The following is a 25,185-nucleotide window of genomic DNA, read 5'->3' as shown; positions in this document are numbered from 1 at the left end:
CTGCTTGAGGTCAGGGGTTTAAGAACAGCCTAACATGGGGAAACCCCGTCTCTACTAAAAATACAAAAAAATTGGCCGGGCGCAGTGGCTCACGCCTGTAATCCCAGCATTCTGGGAGGCCAAGGCAGGCGAATCACCAGGTTAGGAGTTCGCGACCAGCCTGGCCAACATGGTGAATTCCCATCTCTACTAAAAATACAAAAAATTAGTCAGGCACCTGTAATCCCAGCTACTCAGGAGGCTGAGGCAGGAGAATCACTTGAACTCAGGAGACAGAGTGAGATTCCATCTCAAAAAAAAAAAAAAAGGTGCAGAAAGGACATCAGATAAAACACCACGAGCAACCCCTAACCCCATGGACAAGCCCCAGGAGAGGCAGGACCCCCCACACGGCAAGGAGCAGCCTAAGGCTTTGGCCAGCGCTCTGGAGAATCAGAGCATCCTGCTCCAGCCGCTGCAATAAGACAAGAAAAAGTCATGGTTTCCACTCATCTGCCACGGAGGCAAAGCCAGGCCCAGGTGTGCAGTCAGTGAAGAAACAGCCACGGACTGAGACGGAGACGGCTCCTTCCTGGGGGAGACCCGGGCTCAGGACGGGAACAGGAATGGGTCAGACCACCTCGACGTGGCAAAAATGCCGCCAAGGAGAAGCAATCCGGGTGCCCGGGGAGCAGAAACAAGGAGGTGACACTGGGGCCGGGCCTTGAGGAAGGACAGTCACCGTGAGGAGGAGATGGGGGAGGGTGTTCCAGGCAGAGGGACAAAGAGCCGCCTGTCAGCGGGCACGGAGGCATGAAGGAGCCCTCGCTGTGTTCGGGGCAGCAGGAGGCTGACCGTGGCCACAGCACAGGGCATGTGTGGGGTGTGCCCCCTGCTCCAGGCCTGTGACCTTGAAAAGCGTGGCAGGGACCAGGGGCACAGTGCCCAGCTCCCCCCACCCAGCCACTCCTCAGGCAAAGGGTGTCCCACCTTGACTGCAGCCCTGGCACCGCCTGCCCCTGTAGCTCTGGCTTCTCGCCTCAGGCCAGCCTGCAGAGTCCAGCTCCAGACGGGGCCCCTGGGCTACTCCACTCCCTCATGGTGACTCCACAGGCCCCAGGGCCACCCCAGCACCCTAGGATGCTCTCCCCTACAGCCAGGCTATTATCTGAGAGGTGCCCACTCCCATTCCACAAGGGCCCGGTACTGAAGCTTGGATGTTCACGTGGAGGTTGGGAGATTTACTTGAAAAGGCCACATTTGGGCCGGGTGCAGTGGCTCACGCCTGTAATCCCAGCACTTTGGGAGGCCGAGGCGGGCAGATCAGGAGGTCAGAAGATCGAGACCACGGTGAAACCCCGTCTCAACTAAAAATACAAAAAATTAGTGGCATGGTGGCGGGCGCCTGTAGTCCCAGCTACTCGGGAGGCTGAGGCAGGAGAATGGCGGGAACCCAAGAGGCGGAGCTTGCAGTGAACCGAGATCGCGCCACTGCACTCCAGCCTGGGCGACAGTGCAAGACTCCGTCTCAAAAAAAAAAAAAAAAAAAAGAAAGAAAGAAAAGGCCACGTTTGTTTTCACACCAAGCCCTTGAAGCTTGGTGCGTGTTTTCCACGTTCAGCACATCCGGACTGACTGCATTGTAAGAGCCCAGTAGCCACATCTGACCGGGGGCTGCTGTCTTGGACGGCTCAGCTCCTGACCAAAAACTTCAAAGGAGCCGTAGATGGGTGACAAGAAGCAGGAAAGAGCGCGTGTTCGGCCGTCACAAGCCGTGACTGAGGAGAGGAAGTGGCGGACAGGCACTGGGAGGGATCCCAGAGGCCTTGGAACCCAGGAGCCCCTAACATGAAATGAGGCCGTCGGAAGCGACAGGCCTTCTGGAAGGCTGTAGTAAGTAGCAGATGTGCGGAAGGCCGGTCTGCGCAGGGCGGCTGCAGAGTGATCTCAGTTTTAATGGTTCTGTAATACCTGGGGCCTGTCGAGCAAGCATTCCAGATGAACAGGCAGCCACCACTGAGGGTGTGCGAGGGGAAAGGAAGACAGACAGGCAGGGAGGGGGCGTTCCTGAGCACCTGCACCCTCTGAAGTTCACCCTGACAACCCCGGGGGACGGGTGGGCTGTCCCGCTCCTGCTGACTGAGCAAGCCCAGGTTCGGAGCCTCGGAGCCATGTTCCCAGTGGCATTAGCTGCTAAGTCAGGATGGGGGCTGCCTCGGGGAACACTGCAGCCCGTATTCTTTCCAGGACACCACAGCCCAGGCCCTGCCAGCTCTAATAGCTGATTAAATGCGGGTGGTGTCAGGGTGTTAAAACTGAATGCCAGACCTGGCTCGGAGGTGGAGACGGTTTCTACAGAAGAATGAGGAATTTGGGCCAGGGGTGGGGTTGGGCATTTGGAGTAGGAAAGGAGAGGAAAGAGCTTCACTGAGTGTCCGCGAGAGCCGGAGTGGGACGAGGACCAGGCTGCCGCCCCGCAGGCCTGGGTCTGGAATGAGCTCAGCAATATCGTAAATCATGGATCAGAAACTGACAGCTCCAGAGCTGGATGTAGCCCACAGTCACGTGTGGCCCACACTGCGCTTCCAAACATTCTGAATTAGCTGTTGTAAAAATCGGAACAGAGCCCGATGCAGTGGCTCACATCTGTAATTCCAGTGCTTTGGGAGGCTGAGGCGGGAGGATCGCTTCAGGCCAGGAGTTCAACACTGGGCAACATGGCAAGCCTTCCTCTCTAAAAGAGATTTTTTTTTTTTTTTTTTTTTTTTTTTTTTTTTTGAGACGGAGTCTCGCTCTGTCGCCCAGGCTGGAGTGCAGTGGCCGGATCTCAGCTCACTGCAAGCTCCGCCTCCCGGGCTCACGCCATTCTCCTGCCTCAGCCTCCCGAGTAGCTGGGACTACAGGCGCCCACCACCTCGCCCGGCTAGTTTGTATTTTTTTAGTAGAGACGGGGTTTCACCATATTAGCCAGGATGGTCTCGATCTCCCGACCTCGTGATCCGCCCGTCTCGGCCTCCCAAAGTGCTGGGATTACAGGCTTGAGCCACCGCGCCCGGCCTAAAAGAGATTTTAAAATGAACACACAGGATGGGAGTGGTGGCCAGCTAGGGGACGTGCAATGGATTCCGGAGGCTATGCCCTGGCAGCCGCTCCCAAGTCCAAGAGGGTTCAAATCCAATTCGGTCACTGACCCCACTCAGCCTCGGTTTTTTTAACTGCAAAACGGGGCTGATGCTCAATTTCAACGAGAACATGCGTCAAAGGTGTTGGCAGTGGCTTCGCTCAGGTCACCACTTGTGAGACAGCAGCTGGTACTGTGAGGTGGCCTTGGGCAGGCCGTGTGACCGCCACCCTGGAAGTGAGCTACGGCGGAGTGGAGGAACTCAGAAGCAAGAACCAACCAACCCACCTCTGCTACGAGCACGGGCAACTCAAGCCCCACGTGCGTAATAAGCAGCAAGTTCTTCACCTGTCTCCCCGGCCCAGGGAATGCAGGGAATGCAGGGGTGCCACTCCAATGGGAGGGGGTCAGAGGCCACCGTCAGGCCAAGAAGACACTCACAAGCCAGCATGACCTTAAACACTGAGACTGGGCCAGGCGCAGTGGCTCACGCCTGTAATCCCAACAATCTGGGAGGCCAAGACGGGTGGAATCCTTGAGGTCGGGAGTTCGGGACCAGCCTGGCCAACATGGTGAAACCTCGTCTCTACTAAAAATACAAAAAGTAGCTGGGCATGGTGGTGGGCACCTGTAATCCCAGCTACTCAGGAGGCTGAGGCAGGAGAATCGCTTGAACCTGTGAGGTGGAGGTTGCAGTGAGCCGAGATCACGCCACTGCACTCCAGTCTGGGTGACAGAGCGAGACTCTGTCTCAAAAAAATAAATAAATAAAAATAAAAATAAGTAAATAAATGAGATGAAAGGAGCCCTCGCAGCCCCACCTGCATAGCAGCCAGAGCTGCTGAGCCCGCGCGCTCAACGCATCCTCTCCCACCCCCGAGTCTGCAGGCGCTTAAAAGAAAACCTAATTTTGAAAGAATTATAGAAGCACAGGAAGTTGCAAAAATAGTACCGACAGTCCTGTGTGCCCTTTCCCCGCCTTCCCCAAGGTGAATGACAGCTTCATGACGGAAGGACAGAACCAAACCCCAGAGCCGACGCTGGGACGTCCCCATGCACCAGACCACAGAGCCTGCCCAGCCACGCCTGCCCTCAGGTTTAAAGGCCCCGACCTCCCTTTCCCGGCTGTGGTAAAGCTGCAGGTGAGCCCGTCTTCACCTGTGCCGGTCAGCAGGAGCAGGAGCTGCTGATGCAGCAAGCACTGGGTTCATGTCCACTGCCCAGCCCATCAGGGACCACTGGAGGCTCCCTGAGAAGCCCGAGGGTCCCTGGCACACACGGGGACTGGCACTCTGTCTCAAGGCCCTGCTGTGGCTCTGTCAACCACAAGCTTGCTTTTTTCCTCCCGGTGCTTCGGGCGGAGGCGGACCTGAGCTTTCCAAGGCTGCTCTGGTTTGGAAGAGGCTGCCTGCAGCACGGGGACAGAAATAGCAAGTCCGCGGCTGCAGACTTCAGGAGGGAGGGAGGGCGGCACTCTAGAGGCCAGAAGACAGAGCTGCAGAGCTAAATCCCCGCAGGAGCTGAGCCGCTGCTCCCGAGGAAGGCAGGCCCCCCAGCAATGCTGCCACCTGCGCGGACCCACAGGACTGGGTGCGGTCAGGTTCCCCCAGTTTGGGGGACTACAGGATGGTGGGCTTCCAGGAAGAGGCAGCATTCTATGTCTGCAAGAACACAGGTGAGGAGCTGAACGCCCCGTCAACACTAAGTCCTCTGCTTATGTGTTTAAGAGCCGCTGTCCCCGAGTGGTCACAACCTCCCTGTATCCCCTGGGCACTCTTCTCAAACACAGAGCAGAGGCTGTCATGGCCCAGGAGCCCGGGATGACTAAGCTCGGGGGCTGTCAGCGCCAGGGCTTGCAAATTCTCAAAGAGTGGGGTGACAGTCAGCTTTATGCGTCTCCTGGGTGAGACCACGGTGCCCCGTCGTCAAACGCCAGTCTAGAGGTTGCTGGGAAGGTACGTTTTTAGGATGTGATTAACCTTTAAATCGGCAGACTCTGAGCAAAGCAGATTACTCCTCCCCAGAGTGGGTGAGTCTCAGCCAATCGGCTGAAGGCCTTCAGGGAAAAGCCTGCCCAGGCGCGGTGGCTCGTGCCTGTAATCCCAGCACTTTGGGAGGCCGAGGCAAGAGGATCACTTGAGGTCAGGAGTTCGAGACCAGCCTGGCCAACACAGTGAACCCCATCTCTACTAAAAAAACAAAAATTAACTGGGTGTGGTGGTGCACACCTGTGATCCCAGCTACTCAGGAGGCTGAGGCAGGAGAATCCCTTGAACCCAGGAGGTGGAGGTTGCAGTAAGCCAAGAAAAAAAAAAAAAAAAAAAAAAAGAATATAGGTCAAGCACAGTGGCTCATGCCTGTAATCCCAGCACTTTGGGAGGCCGAGGCGGGTGGATCGCCTGAGCTCAGGAGTTCGAGACCAGCCTGGGCAACAAACCAAGACCCCATCTCTACAAAAAATAAAAAAATTAGCCAGGCCTGGTGTTCTCTTTAGTCCTGGCTACTTGGCAGGCTGAGGCAGGAGGATCACTTGAGCCCAGGAGTCTAAGACCAGCTTGGGCAACATAGTGAGACTCTGTCTCTACAAAACAAACAAACAATTAGCCGGGCGTGCACCTGTGGCCCCAGCTACTCTCAGGATGCTGAGGTGGGAGGATCGCTTGAGCCTAGGAGGCGGAGTCTGCAGTCAGCTATGATCGCACCACTGCACTCTAGCCTGGGTGACAGAGGGAGACCCTGTCTTGGGGAAAAAAGAGAAAAAAAAAACAACCAAAAAAAACACGCCCAAGGCCCCCGAAGAGGAGGGCCTGGATCTCAGCCGCAGCGTCAGCTGTTCCGTGGGGCTCTGGTCAGTCCTGCAGATTTCAGACCCACCAGCCCAGGGACTGTGTGAGCCAATTCCTTAGAATAAATCTCTCTCTACACATACAGTCAAGTATCGTTAAGGACGGGGATACACTGAGAAATCCCTCCCTGGGCGAGGTCGTCACTGTGTGAACACCGGAAAGCCCATTCTACACCCAGGCTCTTGTACTCTGTACGGTGCGGTGCTGATAAGCATCTGTTTATCTAAATATAGAGAACCGAGGTGGGCAGATCACCTGGGGTCAGGAGTTCCAGACCAGCCTGGCCAACACGGCGACACTCCGCCTCTACTAAAAACACAAAAAAGTTAGCTGGGCACGGTGGTGTCCACCTGTCATCCCAGCTACTTGGGAGGCTGAGGCAAGAGAATCCTTGAACCCAGGAGGTGGAGATTGCAGTGAGCCAAGATCGTGCCACTGCACTCCAGCCTGGATGACAGAGTGAGACTCTGTCTCAAAAATAAATAAATAAATAAAAATAAACATACAGAAGGCACAGTAAAGACATGGCCCGATCATCTTACGTCACCACCGCTGCATAGGCGGTCTGTCATTGGCTGAGCCATCGCCATGAGGTGCGTGGCTGTACACACAGGCGCGAACGCACACACGCTTCATCGCTTGTTTCTCTGGAGAACCGTAACACATTCACATTCCTGAAATCCACACTTGTTAGCTTTCTGCGAATGTGGATTTCAAGTGCCCTCCAGGGCAGAAGGTAGCCACCGGAGGGCACAGCTGTGTGTGGCTGGCACCGTTCCCATCTGCCCAGAAGCTGGGCCCTTTCTCAGTACCTAGAGTCCCTGGTGGGGATGAGGAACGGAGCCTGGAGCTAATCAGAATGCAGAGACCCGGCTGCCTTCCCAACCTCCCTTCTGTTTCCAGGGGGAACCTTCCCCACCACTCCCCAACCTCCGACCCCGCAGCGCTCACCTTCCTGGCCATGATGAGGCCCGAGGGTCTGTGCTGGACTTTGGTGACCACCCCGCCGTTGCCCGCGCCCAGCTCTGAGATCCTTTCGAAGTCATCGTCTTTGAGTTCGCCGACCTTGGCTTTCTGGGTGAGAAAGGCTTCCAGACGCTTCTTCTGCTGCTCGTCAAGTTCCAGCTCCTCCAGCTTCTTCTGCAGGTCCACCAGGTTTGCCCTGCAGAGACCCCCAGGGCAGGGGTTAGCTACCTAGGGAAAGTCTACCTTTCCACATGGCCGTTTACCGCGTGGCCGTGGCGCGCCGGCCCCCAGAAGGACACAGACTGGATTCCTGCACTTCAGGGGTTTGTGGTATAGAAGGAAAGAAGGATCCATGCTGTGTACACCCAGCAGACACACCAATGACCAGAATCCAGGGCCGCTCCCCGGGAACTGAGGATGCTGCCTTGATCCCGTCTCAGCAAGTCTAGCAGACCTCAGGATCTCGAGGATAAGCCGCAGCTCAAAGGCCTCCATCTGCTTTTTCTTTTTCTTTTTTTGTGAGACAGAGTTTCCCTCTGTTGCTCAGACTGGAATGCAATGGTGCGATCTCGGCTCCCTGCAACCTCCGCCTCCCGGGTTTGAGAGATTCTCCTGCCTCAGTCTCCCAAGTAGCTGAGATTACAGGCGCCCGCCACCATGCCTGGCTAATTTTGTATTTTCAGTAGAGACGGGGTTTCACCATGTTGGTCAGGCTGGTCTCCAACTCCTGACATTAAGTGATCCGCCCGCCTCAGCCTCTCAAAGTGCTGGGATTACAGGCGTGAGCCACCACACCCAGCTGGGAGGCCTCCTTCCTAGGGCACAAGCTCTGGACCATGTCGGGAGGACACGAGGGAGGGATCAGGTGAACGGAGCCCAGGCCAGGATGCCTGTCTTTGCAGGAGATAGAGGAACAAGTGTTCTGAGCACAGTACGAGAACCGAGAGCGGAAGGCAGAAGGCTCAGTACAAAAGCTGCACCAGGCAGGCCCGGTGGTGCACGTCTGCAATCCCAGCCACTTGGGAGGCTGAGGCACGAGAACTGCTTGGACCCGGGAGGCGGAAGTTGCAGTGAACTGAGATCTTCCCACTGCACTCCAGCCTGGGTAGCAGAGGGAGACTCTGTCTCAAAACAAAACAAACCAAAAAACCAAAAAACAAGCATGACGAGCCTGGGCAACAAAGTGAGACCTACAGTCGAGCATGGTGGCTTAAGCCTGTAGTTCCAGTTACTCAGGAGGCTGAGGTGGGAGGATCACATGAGCCCAGGAGGTTGAGGCTGCAGTGAGCCATGATCATGACAATGCACTCCAGCCTGGGCGACAGAGCAAGACCTTGTTTCTACACAATAAAAAAATTTTAAAAAATTTAAACGAGCATGTACATTGCACTTTATTGGGTGATTCCAAGAATTTTCGACAGTAAGCTATTTTCACAAATGCCTCGACTCAGAACCAGATCCTGGAGTAACAGACAACTTCTCTGTAACAGACAATTGAGCCCAATGCACACAAGAACCAAGTGCTGTGCAAAAGAAATGGAATGTAAGCCACGTGTACAAATTAAAATCTTCTAGTACCCATGTTTAAAAAGAACAGGTGAACTGATCTCATTTATTTAGAGACATGGTCTTGCTCTGTCTCCCAGGCTGGGGTGCAGTGGCAAGATTATAGCTCAGTGTAGCCTCCAACTCCTGTCCTCAAGTGATCCTCCCACCTCAGCCTTCCTAGTAGCTAGGATCACAGGTGTGAGCCATCATGTCTGGCTATTTTGAATTAATTTTTGTTTATTTATTTTTTTTGAGACAGAGTCTCACTCTGTCACCCAGGCTGGAGTGCAGTGGTGCGATCTTGGCTCACTGCAACCTATGCCTCCCAGGTTCACGCCACTCTTCTGCCTCAGCCTCCCAAGTAGCTGAATATAAGCACCCGCCACCAAGCCCAGCTAATTTTTGTATTTTTAGTAGAAACAAGGTTTCACCATGTTGGTCACACTGGTCTTGAATTCCTGGACTCAAGTGATCTGCCCACCTCAGCCTCCCAAAGTGCTGGGATTACAGGCGTGAGCCACTATACCTGGCTGAAATTAATTTTTTTATTTATTTTTATTTTTATTTTTGAGATGGAGGCTCGCTCTGTCGCCCAGGCTGGAGTGCAGTGGCCGGATCTCGGCTCGCTGCAAGCTCCGCCTCCCGGGTTCACGCCATTCTCCTGCCTCAGCCTCCGGAGTAGCTGGGACTACAGGCGCCCGCCACCTTGCCCGGCTAGTTTTTTGCAATTTTTAGTAGAGACAGGGTTTCACCATGTTAGCCAGGAAGGTCTCGATCTCCTGACCTCGTGATCTGCCCGTCTCGGCCTCCCAAAGTGCTGGGATTACAGGCTTGAGCCACCGTGAAATTAATTTTAATAACACATTTGATTTAACCCATCAAAAATGTTATCATTTCCAACATACAACCAGTATGAAAAATGAATGAATGTTTCACATTGTTTCCATCTTAAGCCTTTGAAATCTACAACGGCATTATTGCATTATTGCGCCTATGCTCTTGTGGGTCTGGGCAATTCTCATTTTATGTGTTGCCTGTAGCCAGGGGCTACTCAACCAGGCAGTGCAGCTTTAAACGTCTCCCTGGAAGAGCAGGCCAACTCGAGAGGTCCCAATTCCGGAAGGAGCTAGAGTCATGGTGGACAGCCATAGAGGGGACAGAAGCAGGGAATGAAGGCGTGGACGGCTCCTTCCATCTGGAACCTTCCAATCCCGAAGTTTGACCACTGTTTGCCTACAGCTGGAAGTGGCATAAGCCATGGGACACACAGGCCAGAAATGAGGTGATGGCGCTGGAGCTGGTGCTGCAAAGAGCTCGCCAAAAGGCAGGGGCCTGGGCACTGCTTCCTGGGCTGGACGAACACCATCTCATTCCATTCACACCATCTCATTCCATTTTCCCCATCATCCCCGGAAGCCCAGGCAGGAGGGAACAGACTCACAGGGGTGGAGGAACCTGCCCCAGGTCACAACACCTGCCCCAGGTCAGGACAACTCCTGCTCATCTCAGTGTCCCCTAGGAGGGGAAACAGAGCCCTGGTAGGTGCTCACTGAGCAGCTGCTGAACAAGGACCCAGAAGCAGCAGGAATGGCGAGACCCTGGGAGTGGGACAGAAGAGGGGGGGGGGACATGAATGAACGAATAACATGAATGAATAAATGAATATTTCTTTTTTTTGAGACAGAGCCTTGCTCTGTCGCCCAGGCTGGAGTGCAGTGGTGCGATCTCAGCTCACTGCAACCTCTGCCTCCTGGGTCCAAGCGATTATCTTGCCTCAGCCTCCCAAGTAGCTGGGATTACAGGTGTACGCCACCACACCCAGCTAATTTTTTTGGCATTTTTAATAGATACTGGGTTTCGCCATATTGGCCAGGTTGGTCTTGAACACCGGGCCTCAAGTAATCTACCCACCTTGGCCTCCCAAAGAGCTGGGATTACAGGCGTGAGCCACCGCACCTGGCCATGAATGCACACTTCTGATGGCACACTCGGAAGATCTCAAGTACTGCTCAAAACACTGAAAATGCATCCCGGAGTCAGCTGACTAATCCATCTGAAATTTGCTGGCAACCCAACTGTGGTTATTAAACAAAACCAAACCTTGGCATCCCTACAGCCGGCTTCCTCTCCTGGGGGTAATCCTTCAAGGGATGGAAATCAAACCCCACACGGAAGAGAATGTGAAGGGCGAGTTCCGTGCGGAGAATGAGGAACAGGCCCCCGGGTCTGGCTGTGCCCGTGTTGACTTGCACACATTGGCATCAAGAGTCTTCTTCATCCGGGTCACAGAAGGCCGGCCCCCAAGCGGGAGAGGCCACCAGACATGCCACAGTCCCTGACACCTGGTTCTCAAGGGGTCACACCACAGGTACAGCACCCGGACCCTAGCCAAGCGCCCGGGGGATCGTCCTGCCCTGCCCCACTATGCCCTGCAGAACGTAAGTGCAGAGATCACCCTGGCATGACCCCACCAGTGTGTGCCCCCAACACCCAGTCCCCTCCCTCGTCCTGGAGCAGTGCGATTCTGCCAGCACGTGACCCCAACCCCAGCATGCCCCTTTCTCTGACCCCTTCGCCCAGGCCTCTGGTCTCCCTCCACCTCCTCAAAGCTTCTGCACTGGGTCAGCCCCTCAGGAGGGTTTTCCAGTCCACCTGCTTCAGAATCTGCACCTCCGCTTTCAGGGGCCAGCAGGGTCCCCTGATCCCCGAGCCTCCTCATTCTTCACACGCCAGCTTCCCTGTCTCCTCACCACACTTCCAGCTTCAGGGACTCCACACACCAGGCACCGCCACAAGCAGGAGATGCCCTCTCAGAGATGCCCAACCTGACCCCCCGGGACCCCCTGTCCTGATCCCCCTAGAACCCAACATGAGACCCCTAGGACCCCCTGCCCTGACCCCCCAGAATCCCCCAACATGACCTCCCTAGGGCCCCTGCTGACCGCCCCAGAATCCCCCAATGTGACCCCCCGGTACCCCCTGCTCTGACCCCCTCAGAACTGCCCCAACACGACTCCCCTAGGACCCCCTGCTCTGAACCCCCAGAACCCAACACGACTCCCCTAGGACCCCCTGCTCTGAACCCCCAGAACCCAACACGACTCCCCTAGGACCCCCTGCTCTGAACCCCTAGAACCCAACATGACCCCCCAGGACCCCCTGCCCTGACCCCCCCAGAATCCCCCAACATGACTCCCCTAGGACCCCCTGCCATGGCCCCCCCAGAGTTGCCCCAACATGATCCCCCAGGACCCCCTGCTCTGAACCCCCAGAACCCCCCAACATGACCCCCCTAGGACCCCCTAACCTGACCTCCCCAAACCCCCACAACATAAGCCCCCTAGAACCCCCATCCTGACCCCACCAGATGACCCCCGCAGAAACCCCTCCATCCGGAACCCCTAGAACTCCCATCCTGACCCCGCTAGAGCCCCCCCACATCCTGACTCCCCTAGGACCCCCCCTTGTCCTCAGATACCCCAGAATTCCCACTCTGATCCCCCCTACAGCCCTTCTATCCTGACCCCTCTAGGGTCTCCTACCCCATCCTGACCCCTCTGGGAGCCCCCCATCCTCTCCTCTCTTCTCTTTTTCCTGGTTGTCTATGGACCTCCCTCAGCCTATTCTCTCCCCTAAGGGACCCCCCTGCCCCACCTTAGCCCCCTAGGTGCCCTCCTCATCCCACCCCAACCTCATTACTCAGGGACTCATTCCACAGAAGGACTGCTCCCCGCCCCCCAGGACCTCTCAGCCTGTCCTCCCCACCCAGGTGCTGAACTGTCAACTCGTGGCCCAGGGACCCTCCCACCCCATGTTTCCCCCATAGGGAATCCCTCACCCATCTCTCCCCCGAGGGACTCGCTTCACTATCATTTCACTGCACAGGACACCCCTCGCTTATCCTTCCCCCTACAGGTACCCACCGATACATCCTATCCTCTCAGGAACCCCCTCGACCCCATCTCACAACTCAGGGGCCCTGCACCCCATCCTCTCTCTGCAAGGACATCTCCTTGGCCCGATCTCATGACTTAAGGACTCCAAACACCATCTTTTCCCCAAAGGGATTTCCCCTCATTCCAATCTCATTACTCAGGGACCCCCCCCATCTCCCTGATTTCACTATTCAGGGACCACACACCCCATTTCACTACTTAGAGATCCACCAGCATTCTGCTACTCAGAGCCTCCATGCCCTGTCTTTCCCCACAGGGACCTCCTTGGCCCAATCTCATTACTGAGGGACCCTACTCCATTTCAGTCTCATCACTCAGGGACCCCTCACCCCATCCTCTCCCCTCTGGAGCCCCCTTGCCCAAATTCCTTCCTCAGGGGCTGCCTAACCTCCCCTCACCCCATCCTCTCCTCTTGGGAACGCCCTGCACCCCGATTTCCCTACTCAGGGGCTCCCCTGACTCTCATCTCATGACTAAGGCAACCCTCACTCTGTCCTTTCCTCTTAGGAACCCTTCACCCTCATTTCACTACTCAGGGACCCCACACTCTGTTTTCTCCTCTTAAAGAGACCCCTCACCCCGATCTCACTGCTCATCCTGTTCTCTCCTTATGGGCACCCCTCACTCCGATTTTCCTACTGAGGGACTCCGCTCACCCCAGCTTCACTTTTCAAAAGCCCCACACCCCATCTTCCGCACTGCAGGGACCTCCCCTCACTCAATCTCACTGCTCAGGGACCCTTGCCCCCATCCTCTCCTCTTAGAGACACCCTTCACCCCAACTTCACTACTCAGAGACTCCCCTTATCCCAATTTCACTTTTCAGGAATCCCACACCCCATCTTTTCCACCACAACGACCTCCCCTCGCCCAATCTCACTGCTCAAAGATCCTCGTCCCATAACCGGCCCAGACCGCCCTGCCCTGTGCACCCTTCAGCCCGTCCTCCAAGGGCCCCCTGCCCCGTCTTCCCCCGAAAGTTCCCTGAACCTCTCGCCCCATCCTCCTTCGAAGGCCCCCTGCATCCCTCGCCCTGTCCTCCCCTCGAGAACTCCCTGCCCCGTGCACCCCTCACCCCATCCTCCCTCGTGACCCTCCTGCCTCCTGCACCCCTCGCCCCGTCCTTCCCCGAGGGCTCCCTGCACCGTGCACCCCGAGTCTCCGGCCGACCCCTGCCCACTCACTCGGAGGCGCCCTCGCTGGTAGGGGACGGGCCCTCGGCGATGGTAGGGTTGATGGTGAGCGCCGGCAGCACCGGCTTCCTCCGGGCCAGCATCGGGACTCCGCGGGCCGGCGGCGGCGGCGGCGCCTCTAGCCGGGGCCCATAGGGGGCGGGCCGGGAGCGATCGGCGCCTACGCGAGCCCGGGGCTGCGGCCGCGGCCTAGGCCGGCGTCGGGGCGGCCGAGGGCGGGCGGTGCTGCGGGCCTGGGCCGAGGGTAGCCGAAGGGCGCTGGGGCCGAGGCGCCGGAGCCGCCACCTCTGCCGAGGCCCGCGAGAGGCTGACGCCGCAGCCGGAGTCCAAGAGGCCGGGGGAGGGGAGGGGCGGCCACAAGATCGCGGACCGGCCTCTCGCGATAACAGGATCGGGAGCCGCGATGGACCCGACCCCAGGCCGGTGCGCCTGCGCAGAAGCCCGGGCCGCCTTTCGGAGGGGAAAGGGGCGGACACCGAGGCGAGGCGGTGCCCGGAGCGTGCGCATTCGCTTGCCTTCCCACGGCGCGTGTGCGCATGCGCCTGGGGCACGAGGCGCGGGCGCAGGGGAGGAGACGGATGGATGAGGGCGGGGGGGGTTGATGGTCTAGCACAGGCGGGAAGGGAGCCAGACTCCTGAGAGCCTGTGGTGCCCTAGGCTGGGGCTGAGACAACCCAAAAGACCCCAGAACAGTGGACGAGACCCACCCAGAGTCCATTTAATCTTTTTGGCAAGGGTGGACACATGCCCCGGCTCCCACCGCCTTAAAGTGTCAATTACTCCCCCTCTTTCATCCGAGCAAGGCCACTCCAAAACATTTTTTAAAATTTATTTTAATTGACAAACAAAATTGCATGTATTGTTATGTGCATATTAAAACATTTTTATTATAAAATGCACATAACGGCCGGGCGCGGTGGCTCAAGCCTGTAATCCCAGCACTTTGGGAGGCCGAGACGGGCGGATCACGAGGTCAGGAGATCGAGACCATCCCCGTCTCTACTAAAAAAAGACAAAAAACGAGCCGGGCGCGGTGGCGGGTGCCTGTAGTCCCAGCTACTCGGGAGGCTGAGGCAGGAGAATGGCGTGAACCCGGGAGGCGGAGCTTGCAGTGAGCCGAGATCCGGTCACTGCACTCCAGCCCGGGAGACAGAGCGAGACTCTGTCTCAAAAAAAAAAAAAAAAAAAAAAAGCACATAACATAAAACTTGCCATTTTCACCATTTCTGAATGCACAGCTTAGAGGCATTAAGCGACCACCATCACCAGGTCCAGAAGTTTCTCATTTTCCCAAACTGAAACGCTGTCCCTGTGAAACCTCACTCCCTATCCCCCTCCCCAGCCCCTGGAACCCACCATCCTACTTCCTGTGAATCTGATGATCCTAGGGACCTCATATGGGTAGGATCACACAGGTTTTGTCCCTTTGTGTCTGGCATATTTCACTGAAGGCAGTGTCCTCAAGATGCATCCACGTTGGAGCCTGTGTTAGAATTTCCCAACATGACTGGTCTAGGCATATTTCCAATCGGGTAGCCCTGCTCCAAAAAGGAGCAGAAGGAAAAAAAATAAAAGAAAAATTTCCTCCTTTTTTTTTTTTTTTTGAGATGGAGTCTCGCTGTGTCACACAGGCTGGTGTGCAGTGACGCGATCTCAGCTCACTGCAAGCTCCGCCTCCCGGGTTCACGCCATTCTCCTGCCTCAGCCTCCCAAGTAGCTGGGAGTACAGATGCCCACCACCACGCCTGGCTAATTTTTTGTATTTTTAGTAGAGATGGGGTTTCACCGTGTTAACCAGGATAGTCTCGATCTCCTGACCTCGTGATCCACCCGCCTCGGCCTCCCAAAGTGCTGGGATTACAGGCGTGAGCCACTGCGCCCGGCCAGAATTTTCCTCCTTTTAAAGACTGAATAATATTCTATAGTGTGGATGGACTATATTTTGCTCGTCCATTTATCTGCCACTAGACACTTTGGTGAATTGTACTGCTATGAACACAGATGTACAAATATCTGTTTGAGTCTTCGCCTTGAGTTATTTTGGGTATATGTTCTGAAGAGGAATTGCTGGATTATATGGTAATTCTATGTTGAACTTTTTGAAGCACCACCTTACTGTTTAATACAATAGCCGTACCACTTCATAAGAAAGGTCATGTTATTTACCTGGTGGTGTAACCCATTAAAAATGTATTTAATTTGGCCAGGCATGGTGGCTCATGCCTGTAATCCTAGCACTTTGGGAGGCCGAGATGGGCAAATTGCCTGAGCCAAGTTCAAGACCAGCCTGGGCAACACAGCGAAACCCTGTCTCTAGTAAAATACAAAAAATTGGGAAGGGCGCAGTGGCTCACGCCTGTAATCCCAGGACTTTGGGAGGCCGAGGCAGGTGGATCACCTGAGGTCAGGAGTTCAATACCAGCCTGGTCAATACAGTGAAACCCCCTCTCTACTAAATAAATAAATAAATAAATAAATAAATAAATAAATAAATACACCGGTTGTGGTGGCGTGTGCCTGTAATCCCAGCTACTCAGGAGGTTGAGGCAGGAGAACTGCTTGAACCCGGGAGGCAGAGGTTGTAGTGAGTTGAGATTGTGCCATTGCACTCCAGGCTGGGCAACAAAGTAAAACTCCGTCTCCAATAAAACAAAACACAACAAAAAAAAGTTAATTTTTGGCCAGGCATGGTGGCTCACGCCTGTAATCCCAGGACCCTGGGAGCCTGAGGCAGGCTGATCACTTGAGGTCAGGAGTTCGAGACCAGCCCAGCCAACATGGTGAAACCCCATCTGTACTAAAAAGACAAAAATTGGGCTGTAGTCCCAGCTACACGGGAGGCTGAGGCAGGAGAACTGCTTGAACCCGGGAGGTGGAGGTTGCAGTGAGCCAAGATCACGCCACTGCACTCCAGCCTGGGTGACAGACCAAGACTCCGTCTCGAAAAAAACAAAACAAAACAACAAACAAAATACTGCTCCTAGGGAAGCCTGCTCCTGGGTTTTTACAATCTGGGCCTTTCAGTTTGACTTCTCTTCACTCCCACCTGCTTGTCCAAAATTCAGATGGACGCTCATCTGGCCTCAAATAAAGACAGGCCCTTTCAGAGACCGGGGTATTTCCATGTTCCTTCTGTTCTGCCCAGCAATCATTCTCCCATTTTATCCTATTTTAAGCTTTTTTTTGAGACGTAGTCTCGCTCTGTCGCCCAGGCTGGACTGCAGTGGCGCAATCTCGGCTCACTGCAAGCTCCGCCTCCCGGGTTCACACCATTCTCCTGCCTCAGCCTCCTGAGCAGCTGGGATTACAGGCACCTACCACCATGCCTGGCTAATTTTTTTTGTATTTTACTAGAGACAGGGTTTCACCGTGTTAGCCAGGATGGTCTCAATCTCCTGACCTCGTGATCCGCCTGCCTCAGCCTCCCAAAGTGTTAGGATTACAGGCGTGAGCCACCACGCCAGGCCGGCTTTTTTTTTTTTTTTTCAAGACAAGTTCTCACTCTGTCACCCAGGCCCCAGGCTGGAGTGCAGTGGCACAATCATAGCTCACTGCAGCCTCCACCTCCCTGGCTCAAGCGATTCTCCCACCTCAGCCTCTCTAGTAGCCCTGGCTACAAACATGCACCACTATGCCCAGCTAATTTTTGTATTTTTTGTCCAGACAGGTTTTCTCCATGACGCTCAGTCTGGTCTCACACTCCTAAGCTCAAGTGATCCTCCTGCCTCGGCCTCAGCAGTGCTGGGACTAGAGCTGTGAGCCACTGCGTTCAGCCATTAATGCACAATTCTCCAAAGTTCAATTTCTTGAACTGTTACAAGTCTATACATCCATGTAACACTTGCCCTTACTCCAGAAAGTTTGTTCACTGCCTTTTTAGTTCATTCTCGGCACCCAGCAGTAGTGAGCTGGTGAATGTTTAATGAGCTGGTAAATGTTTAACAATGAGCCATTAAAATAAGGAGAGGCCGGGCGTGGTGGCTTATATCTGCAATCCCAGCACTTTGGGAGGCTGAGGCGGGCAGATCACTTGTGGTCAGGAGTTTGAGTCCAGCCTGGCCAACATGGTAAAACCCCATCTCTACCAAAAATACAAAAATTAGGATGGTCGCGGGTGTTATCCCAGCACTTTGGGAAGCTGAGGTGGGCAGATCACCTGAGGTCAAGAGTTCGAGACCATCCTGACCAACATGGTGAAACCCCATTTCTACTAAAAACACACAGAAATTAGCCGGGCATGGTGGCGGGCGCTGTAATCCCAGCTACTTGGGAGGCTGAGGCAGGAGAACTGCTTGAACCCTGGAGATGGAAGTTTCAGTGAGCCAAGATTGTGCCTCTGCACTCCAGCCCAGGCAACAGAGTAAGGCTCTGTCTCAAAAACAAACAAACAAAAAAAATTAGCTGGGCATGGTGGCAGGTGCCTGTAATCTCAGCCACTTGGGAGGCTAAGACATGAGAATCACCTGAACCTGAGAGGTGGAGGTTGCAGTGTGTCAAGATCATGCCACTGCACTCCAGTCTGGGTGACAGAGGGAGACTGTCTCAAAAAAAAAAAAAAAAAAAAAAAAAAGCCCGGGCGTGGTGGCTTATGCCTGTAATCTCTGCAGGGGAGGCTGAGGCGGGCAGATCACCTGAGGTCGGGAGTTTGAGACCAGTCTGACCAACATGAAGAAACCCCGTCTCTACTAAAAATACAAAACTAGCCGGGCGTGGTGGTGCATGTCTGTAATCCCAGCTACTAGGGAGGCTGAGGCAGGAGAATCGCTTGAACCGGGGAGGTGGAGGTTGTGGTGAGCCGAGATGGCACCACTACACTCCAGCCTGGGCAACAAGAGTGAAACTCAGTCTCAAAAAAAAAGAAGTTGACGACGGTATCAAAGATGCTTTTGAGTGGCTGTAAGCCAGCTGCAGTCCACTACCACCCCAGAAACCCCCTAGATTCTGCGTTCTATCCCCATAGATTCATTTTTCCCTGTTCAAGAGTTTCCTGTAAATGGAATTGCACTCATGGTGTCAGCTCTTTGTGCTTTAGGACAATCTTTTGGTTTTGGTTTTGGTTTTGGTTTAGACAGGATTTTGCTTTATTACACAGGCTAGAGTGTAGTGGTGTGATCTCAGCTCACTACAGCCTCCACTTTCTGGGTTCAAGCCATCCTCCCACCTCAGCCTCCGGAGTATCTAGGACTACAGGCTCGCACCACCATGCCCAACTAACTTTTGTATTCTTTGTAGAGATGGGGCTGTCATCATGTTGCCCATGCTGGTCTCGAACTCCTAGGCTCAAATGACGCTAGTACCTTGGCCTCCCAAAGTGCTGGGATTACAGGCGTGAGTCACTGTACCAGATCCTGAGACAGTATTTTTGAGGTTCATTTATATTGTTTCACGTAACAATAATTTGTTCGGTTTCCTTGCTAGATGATATCCCATTGTATGTACTGTGGGCATTGCCCTTGACATAGAACAGTAAATGAATTCTCCTTTTGGCTGGGCACGGTGGCTCACACCTGTAATCTCAGCACTTCGGGAGGCCGAGGTGGGTGGATCACGAGGTCAGGAGATCAAGACCATCCTGGCTAACATGGTGAAATCTTATATCTACTAAAAATACAAAAAAAAATTAGCCGGGCGTGGTGGCGGGCGCCTGTAGTCCCAGCTACTCGGGAGGCTGAGGGAGAATGGCGTGAACCCGGGAGGCAGAGCTTGCAGTGAGCCAAGATCACATCACTGCACTCCAGCCTGGGCGAATGAGCAAGACTCTGTCTCAAAAAAAAAAAAAAGGAAAAAAGAATTCTTCTTTTTTTGGAGACAATCTCACTCTGTTACCCAGGCTGGAGTGCAGTGCTGTGATCACTGCTCACTGCAACCTCTACTTCCTGGGATCAGGTGATCCTCCTCCCGCCTCAGCCACCTGAGTAACTGGGATGACAGGTGCACACCACCTTGCCCAGCTAATTTTTTATTTTTTGTAGAAATGGGCGGGGGGAGTCTCACCATCTTACCTAGGCTGGTCTCAAACCCATGGGCTCAAGCGATCCTCCTGCCTCGGCCTCCCAAAGTGCTGGGATTACAAGCGTGAGCCACCAAGCCCAGTCTGTTAGAAACTTTTTTTTTTTTTGAGACAGAGTCTCGCTCTGTCATGTGGGCTGGAGTGCAGTGGCGCAATCTTGGCTCACTGCAACCTCCGCCTCCTAGGTTCAAGTGATTCTCCTGCCTCAGCCTCCTGAGTAGCTGGGATTACAGGCAAGCACCACCACACCCGGCTAATTTTTGTATTTTTTGTAGAGACGGGGTTTCACTATTTTGGTCAGACTGATCTGGAACCCGTGACCTCATGATCTGCCTGCCTCGACCTCCCAAAGTGCTGGTATTACAGGCGTGAACCACCGTGCTAGGTCTGTTATGAATTTTTTGAGGCCAAAGAAGATGTTGGATGTATCTCCTTCTCTCCCGCTTTACCTCCACGGACGTAACAGATGCTGGATACATATGGGCTACTTGAAGGAATGACCTGGTGTTCTTGTCCTCGAGGAGACAGGTTGCCTTATTAAAAGGCAACCATTCGCAGCACTTATGATAAAACAGGAGCTTTACTTGCTGAGGTTACAGTGCAACCTCACCCCCTCCACCCATTCTCTATCTTTACTACCAAGCATCCTTTGCCCTGTGACCTCTCTCTGTGATATATTTCCTACTTATCGTTGCTTCCAATAACACTTTTTCTGAGTACATCTGTCCCTTGGTCCCAGAGACGTGGTATCTCCTAAATTGCTCCTCCCAGGAAATAAATTTCTAATAGCTTTCTTGATAGATTCAATCCATGGTGACATTTATCTTGTAGAGGCACATGCTGGCATTAATATCACAAGTGTACATTGTTTCCAACTAGCAATGTCCTGTGAACTTTATCTCTCTCACCTGTGCAGTGGATTAACTGCCAGAACAGCGGAAGAGACCCCTTTGGAAAGCAATTTAACCCTGTCGTGACCACGCTGTGACTCAGTAGTTGGAATCGTGGGCATATGACTTAGAGAAACTCCTGCCTGGGCCGGGCGCGGTGGCTCAAGCCTGTAATCCCAGCACTTTGGGAGGCCGAGACGGGCGGATCACGAGGTCAGGAGATCGAGAGACGATCCCGGCTAACACGGTGAAACCCCGTCTCTACTAAAAAATACAAAAAACTAGCCGGGCGAGGTGGCGGGCGCCTGTAGTCCCAGCTACTCCGGAGGCTGAGGCAGGAGAAATGGCGTAAACCCGGGAGGCGGAGCTTGCAGTGAGCTGAGATCCGGCCACTGCACTCCAGCCTGGGCGACAGAGCAAGACTCCGTCTCAAAAAAAAAAAAAAAAAAAAAAAAAAGAGAAACTCCTGCCTGTATGCACAGAGGAAACTCACACAATAATGTTCTCAATGGCAAAAATTTGGAAAGTACACAGGGTCCATTGATGGGAGAATGGAAAAATACGTCCCAGCGCAGCCCCACAGAGAAATAGGAGACAGCAGAAAATTCCTACGCGACAACAGCATGAAAGAATCTTAGTCTCAGCTACTTGGAAGGCTGAGGCGTGAGGATTATTTGAGCCCAGGGATTCCGGGCAGACCTGGGCAACATAGTGATCCTCGCGTCTCGGCCTCCCAAAGTGCTAGAATTAGAGGCGTGAGCCACCACACCCAGCCTTTTTCTTTCTTTCTTTTCTTTCCTTTTTTTTTTTTTTTGAGACGGAGTCTCGCTCCGTCTCCCAGGCTGGAGTGCAGTGGTGCGATCTCCGCTCACTACAAGCTCCGTTGCCTCCCAGGTTCATGCTATTCTCCTGCCTCAGCCTCCCGAGAAGCTGGGACTACAGGTGCCCGCCACCACGCCCGGCTAATTTTTTTTGTATTTTTAGTAGAGACAGGGTTTCACCGTATTAGCCAGGATGGTCTCAATCTCCTGACCTCGTGATCTGCCCGCCTCAGCCTCCCAAACTGCTGGGATTACAGGCGTGAGCCACCGCGCCCAGCCCTTTTATTTTTATTTATTTATTTATTTATTTATTTATATATTTATTTATTTATTTATTTATTTTTTGAGATGGAGTCTTGCTCTTTTACCCAGGTTGGAGGGCAGTGGTGTAACCTCGGCTCACTGCAACCTCCGCCTCCTGGGTTCAAGCGATTGATTCTCATGCCTCAGCCTCCTGAGTAACTGGGATTACAGGCATGTGTCACCACACCCAGCTAATATTTTTGTATTTTTAGTAGAGATGGGGTTTCACCATGTTGGCTAGACTGGTCTTGAACTCCTGGCCTCAAGTGATCTGCCCGCCTTGGCCTTCAAAAGGGCTGGGATTACAGGTATGAGCCACCGTACCTGGCCTTATGACACCATTTTTATAAAATGAAAATGGCTCAGTGTTATTAGCTATTAGACAAATGCAAATTAAAACCACAGTGAGATACTTCCATACGCCTATTAGAATGGCTAAAATAAAAACACTGACCAGGTATAGTAGTTCTGCCTATAATCCCAACACTATGGGAGGCTGAGGTGGGAGGATGGCTTGAGGCCAGGAGTTCCAGACCAGCCTTGGCAACATAGTGAGATCCTTGTCTCTACGAAAAAAAAAAAAAAAAAGCTGGGTGCACAACTGTAGTCCCAGCTACTTGGGAGGCTGAGGTGGGAGGATCACTTAGGCCCAGGAATTCAAGGCTGCAGTGAGCTATGATTGAGCCACTGCAGTCCAGCCTGGGTGACAGAGCAAGACCCTATCTCAAAAGGCAAAAGAGGCTGGGTGCGGTGGCTCACGCTTGTAATCCCAGCACTTTGGGAGGCAGAAGCGGGCGGATCACCTGAGGTCAGGAGTTCGAGACCAGCCTGGCCAACATGGTGAACCCTCCCCTCTCTACCAAAAAATACAAAAATGAGCCAGGTGCAGTGGTAAATGCCTGTAATCAGAGCTACTCGGGAGGCTGAGACAGGAAAATCTCTTGAACCCAGGAGGCGGAGGTTGCAGTGAGCTGAGATTGTGCCACTACACTCCAGCCTGGGCAACAAGAACAAAACTCGGTCTCAAAAACAAAAATAAAAACAAAATTTGGCTGGGCACAGTGGCTCACACCTATAATTCCAACATTTTGGGAGCACAAATGGGCAGATCGCTTGAGCTCAGGAGTTGGAGACGAGCCTGGACAACATGGCAAAACCCTGTCTCAGCCGGGCGCGGTGGCTCACGCCTGTAATCCCACACTTCGGGAGGCCAAGGTGGGGGGATCATGAGGTCAGGAAATCGAGACCATCCTGGCTAACACAGTGAAACCCCGTCTCTACTAAAAATACAAAAATTTGCGAGGGTGGTGGCGGGTGCCTCTAGTCCAAGCTACTTGGGAGGTTGAGGCAGGAGAGTGGCGTGAACCCAGGAGGCGGAGTTTACAGTGAGCCAAGATCACACCACTGCACTCCAGCCTGGGCGACAGAGTGAGACTCTGTCTCAAAAAAAAAAACAAAAAAAAAAAAAAAAACAAAAAAAACCCATCTATAGAAAAAAAAAAAATTAGCTGGGGGTGTGTTGGTGCACGCCTGTTGTCCCAGCTACTCAGGAGGTTGAGGCAGGAGGATGGCTTAAGCCTGGGAGGTTAAGGTTGCAGAGAGCTATAATGACACCACTGTACACCAGCCTGAGCAGGAGAGCAAAACCCTATCTCAAAAAGAAAAAAAAAATCAACAAAAATATTAAGATGGTACATTTTATGATATACATGTATTTACCACAATTTTAAAAAGATTGGGGCCGGGCGCAGAGGCTCACGCCCGTAATTCCAGCACTTTGGGAGGCCGAGGCAGGTGGATCACGAGGTCAGGAGATCGAGACCATCCTGGCAAACACGGTGAAACCCTGTCTCTACTAAAAATACAAAAAATTAGCTGGACATGGTGGCAGGAGCCTGTAGTCTCAGCTACTCAGGAGGCTGAGGTAGGAGAATCGGTTGAACTCAGGAGGCGGAGGTTGCAGTGAGCCAAGATCACGCCGCTGCACTCCAGCCTGGGCAACAGAGCAAAACTCCATCTCAAAAAAAAAAAAAAAAGAAAAGAAAGAAAGATTATATAGAAATTATAGATTGTAGAAAAGGAAAACTGCGCCTTATAATGTTTAGGGATATGAACACATGATTAATTGAATTTCGTGAAGTCTGTGAGTTCCTGGAATGCCGGGAACTCATCCATCTTGGCGTCCCTGGCTGCCAGCACAAAGCCTGACACACGGGAGGTGTTTGGTGAGCACAGATGTGAGCAAGTGAACGTGGCTGCTTTGGGGACCTTGTGGCACGGTGGCAGTGTGCAACCTGCAGGGGTTTGGGGCAAACACACCTGGCTCGAAGCCTGTTCCCTTGGATCACAGGATGTTCTCATCCTATTCTAGTGAGTTACTGATGAAACCTCTCGCTCTTAGCCTGTGGCCAAGCTCCCAGGATAGAACTCCAGAAACCAATCTGAGCTTTCTTCCAGAGCTGCAGCTGATTAACTTAACATCCTGGGGCGCAGCGTTCAAGGAGAAAAACAGGATGCTCTGAGAGAAGCTTAGCAGTGCTGTGCCGAAGCCAGCTCCTACTGGTGGGTAAGAGCTTATTTGTTCAAGTTTTGGGAAATTTGGGAACTGGTAGTTAATAGCTATGATTAAAAATTAGTCCAGGCGCGGTGGCTCACGTCTGTAATCTCGGCACTTTGGGAGGCTGAGGCGGGCGGATCACAAGGTCAGGAGTTTGAGACCAGCCTGGTCAACATGGTGAAACCCCGTCTCTACAAAAAAAACTACAAAAATTAGCTGGGTGTGGTGGCGGGCGCCTGTAATCCCAGCTACTCGGAAAGCTAAGGCAGGAGAGTCATTTAAAACCGAGAGGCAGAGGTTGCACTGAGCCGAGATTGCACCACTGCACCCCAGCCTGGGACAGACCAAGACTCTGTCTCAAACAAATAAACAAACAAACAAAAATTCGGCTAGGAGCAGTGGCCCACCCCTGTAATCCCAGCACTTTGGGAGGTCAAGGCAGAAGGATCATTTGAGGTCAGGAATTTGAGACCAGCCTGGTCAACATGATGAAACCCTGTCTCTACTAAAAATAGAAAAATTAGCTGGGAGTGGTGTTGGGCACCTGTAATCCCAGCTACTCAGGAGGCTGAGGTGGGAGAATGGTTTGAACCCGGGAGGCGGAGGTTACAGTGAGTGGAGATTGCGCCACTGCACTCCAGCCTGGGCAACAAGGGCAAAACTCTGTCTTTAAAAAAATAAAGAAAGAAAGAATAGGGAAATATTTTCCAGTATTCAGAAACGATTATGTGATTCATCACAGAAGTCATCCACATTTTTGGCCGGGCGCGGTGGCTCAAGCCTGTAATCCCAGCACTTTGGGAGGCCGAGACGGGCGGATCACGAGGTCAGGAGATCGAGACCATCCTGGTTAACACGGTGAAACCCCGTCTCTACTAAAAAAAAAAAAAAAAAATACAAAACACTAGCCGGGCGAGGTGGCGGGCGCCTGTAGTCCCAGCTACTCAGGAGGCTGAGACAGGAGAATGGCCCGAACCCGGGAGGCGGAGCTTGCA

The 25,185-nt window shown here is 53.4% G+C and overlaps 2 protein-coding genes across 3 annotated transcripts in view; one reads left to right on the top strand and one right to left on the bottom strand.

The window, feature by feature from the left end:
* Positions 1-13,942, bottom strand: part of MAP2K2 (mitogen-activated protein kinase kinase 2) — a 35,954-nt gene extending 22,012 nt beyond the window's left edge. The window contains exons 1-2 of one of the 2 annotated variants that reach the window (XM_050770583.1): positions 13,601-13,942; positions 6,898-7,108 (exon numbers count right to left, since the gene is read on the bottom strand). In XM_050770583.1, the coding sequence (XP_050626540.1) occupies positions 6,898-7,108; positions 13,601-13,692 (303 nt within the window). In that variant the 5' untranslated portion in view covers positions 13,693-13,942. The remainder of the gene's footprint in view (positions 1-6,897; positions 7,109-13,600) is intronic. The other variant, XM_050770584.1, reaches the window with a different exon arrangement.
* Positions 1-25,185, top strand: part of FSD1 (fibronectin type III and SPRY domain containing 1) — a 293,078-nt gene that overhangs the window by 80,096 nt on the left and 187,797 nt on the right. The window lies entirely within an intron of this gene.

Source organism: Macaca thibetana, chromosome 19 (genome assembly GCF_024542745.1).
Source record: "Macaca thibetana thibetana isolate TM-01 chromosome 19, ASM2454274v1, whole genome shotgun sequence".
Classification (NCBI taxonomy): Eukaryota; Metazoa; Chordata; class Mammalia; order Primates; family Cercopithecidae; genus Macaca; species Macaca thibetana.
Note: the sequence above shows the minus strand (reverse complement) of the source record. Positions and strands in the feature narration are given on the sequence as shown.